Source organism: Lipotes vexillifer, unplaced genomic scaffold, assembly GCF_000442215.2.
Source record: "Lipotes vexillifer unplaced genomic scaffold, Lipotes_vexillifer_v1.1 scaffold365, whole genome shotgun sequence".
NCBI lineage: Eukaryota > Metazoa > Chordata > Mammalia > Artiodactyla > Lipotidae > Lipotes > Lipotes vexillifer.
The window spans coordinates 1,319,539-1,322,528 of NW_006781263.1; the positions used below are offsets into that span (position 1 = coordinate 1,319,539).

The 2,990-nt window shown below is 48.0% G+C and overlaps 1 protein-coding gene across 1 annotated transcript in view; it reads right to left on the minus strand.

The window, feature by feature from the left end:
* Nucleotides 1-2,990, minus strand: part of RALGAPA2 (Ral GTPase activating protein catalytic subunit alpha 2) — a 284,753-nt gene that overhangs the window by 127,111 nt on the left and 154,652 nt on the right. The window contains exon 25 of the mRNA XM_007454538.1: nt 936-1,064. Coding sequence (XP_007454600.1) covers nt 936-1,064 — 129 coding nt within the window. The remainder of the gene's footprint in view (nt 1-935; nt 1,065-2,990) is intronic.

Here is a 2,990-nt window from a genome sequence, read left to right on the forward strand (position 1 = left end):
GAGCGTTTCTGTGTATACGATAAAAACCAAGCAGAGCAAATGACTCTTCGTCATAGGAAAAATCTCGGTTTTCTTTTACTTCAACTGGATTATACATCGTACACTGAATTACACGTTGTACTTGTGTACTATAGATAGATAAATTAATTGATTGATTTGAAAAGCATTTTTCTTCGCCCCAAAGTCAGCTGAGGAGAGACTGTTTAATTTTATTCTCCAAGGATTAATTCAGAACCTCAAACAGTAGTAGCATTTAATCAGGCCAACAATGGGATTGAATGTTTAGCTTATTTCAATTATTTCTTATAAATTCATTTGATGCACTAATGCAGCATAGTTAAACTAATAAAATTATTACAAAGAATGATTCATTACATAATCATGATCCGTAGGCATGATAAACAGATCTAATAAAAAACACCCGAGGAACCTAACCATCGCTCTCCATCTAGTTCATTTAATCCCCCCAAAACCAGCCTTCTAAAAAAACAACTGATACATCTAAACGATACAGCCAAACTTTCAGGGATAAGCAGCTCAATGCATAATAATGGAAGAGAGAAACACACAGCTCGAGTTAGAAGATGCTAACCGGGGCTTCCCTGGTGGCGCAGTGGTTAAGAATCCGCCTGCCAATGCAGGGGGACATGGGTTCGATCCCTGGCCCGGGAAGATCCCACATGCCGCGGAACAGCTAAGCCCGTGAGCCACAGCTACTGAAGCCTGCGCGCCTAGAGCCCGTGCTCTGCAACAAGAAAAGCCACCGCAATGAGAAGCCCGCGCACCGCAACGAAGAGTAGCCCCCGCTCGCCTCAACTAGAGGAAGCCCGTGCACAGCAGCGAAGACCCAACACAGCCAAAAATAAAAAATAACTAACTAAATAAATAAATTTATAGAAGATGCTAACCTGAGATTCGGTCATTGCATCACGTACCTTGACATCTTCCGTTCCCCTGGTGACTTCGGTAACTTCGGGCACCGGCTGCCACAGAGGGATCTCACGGTAGGTGTTGGGAAAGCAGACCAGAGACCCGAGAATGGTGAGGGCTTCCAAACGAGGGGCCTGCACATGGCAAAGGGAAGTGAGACACACATTTTCCTTCTGGTTGTAAACGTTAGATGAGCAACAACGTGTTTTACTTTTTCATGATTTTGAGGCAGCCCTGCTGGGGCAACGGCATCAAGGGTGAAGTTTACTGTTCACTGTTTTACTTCATTTTTTAAATACAAAGGTTCGAAACTACTGACACCAAAATGTTCAGGTTCTTCAGAGTTGGTCAGTGAGCACACAGCTTCTTGTTACATGACCTCCACAACACAAGACCCACCCGTTCCCATCCAGGCCTGGTCTCACCCGACCCCGCACGGCAGGGGATGCAGCTGACAGCTTCCGTGCACCTGGGAGCCCTTCCATCGCTTGGACACCTTTCTTGGTTCCCGAGAGGACCTGACAGTCTCCTTGCTGGGACCCCTCGCTTCCTCAGGATATAGACTCCAGGGTGCTAAGTGCAATTCTCGGCCCTCTTCCCTCCGAGATCTACACTCAACTCGTCCGGGATGTCCAGACCCGAGGGTTTAAATGCCTCCTACATGTCGCCGACCTCTCAACACCTCTCGGTAGCCCTGGCTTCCTTCCTGAGTCCAGAACTGTAGATCCGACTACCTGTTTGCCATCTCCACTCGGGGTCCAGAAGCCATCTCCCCTGACAAGCGCCCCCTCGCCACAGGATCCTATGGTTCTGTGTGACACCACCTAGCCTCCGTCACTGCCCCCTTACCTGCTGCCTTTACCTTCCTCTATTTTCCTGTTAAGAAAATCTCTAAATGTAAAAGTAGACAGAATGTTATATCCATGCACCCAATGCCTAGCCTCAAGATGTTACCACTCTTGCCTCATTTATCTCCTTTTCGTTTTTTTCATTTCAATATTTAAAATTTGTTTAAAAGTTTTCCACTCTCGGTTTTGAAGCAAGTTCAAGACATCGTGCCATTCCACCTCTGTGTCCTCCAGCATCCCTGCTTTGGGTTTTCCCTTGGTATTCATCACTTCCTGACGACGCATTATGTATTCATTTGATGTCTGCATTCCCCACGAAGACAGGGGGCAGACAGTCTTCGTCACTTCTCTCTCCCGAGGATGCCCAGTAAACACCACCTGGGGACAAGGTGGTGGCCGCGGTCCTCATTCACGGACGGACAGGGACCACCCTGCAGGTCTCCGCGTCAGCTTTGCTTCTTCCATGAAGACTTTTCTAACAGATGCCTTCCCTTCCAGCTCTCATCAAGCAGAATTAACTGGTCCCACACTGGCACCCCTCTGGGTTCTGGAGGTGCTTCTATTGTGGCTGCTAGAAACTTAGGTACAAATATTAACGCTTAGTTTACCTGTCCGATTCCTGGAGGATGGGTGCCCTGTCACATTTACGCGGGCCAGGTCCTGGCATATAGTACGTCCGCAGTCAGTGTTTCTCCCACAGACTTGTTCTTTCGGCCTTCACTAACGGTTCCCTTGACCCACCATATAGTCTTGGTTTGAACCTCGCTGAGGCTGATTTTTTCCCGAGTCGTGTGTGACTCTGTAACCACTGGATACAAAACAATAGCTCCTACATAAAATAAAGAGCTGTTACGCAGCTTTATTCAAAGAACGGAGTAAATCTAGCTAATTTTTTTTTTGCCTGGGTACTGGGCCTGTGGTGAGCCCCAATTTACACACAGAAGAGTGAGGCCTGTGAGTCTGTTGCCCCAGGATGGATGGCTAGTACCCACAATGCTGGGAAGGACCCTGGGCCTGGCTGGGCAGGGCTGCAGGATGGAGAACAGGAAGAGAATTACATGCAATATCCCACACTGTGTGCACATCAGGATGCATCCACTCTGCCGCCGGTGGACTTTCGGATCGTCTCCAGTTTGGAGCTGTGATAACAATGTTTGCTGAGTACGATCTTCCCCCACCTCCTGGGTACTTGTGCACGCGTTTCTCTTTCCC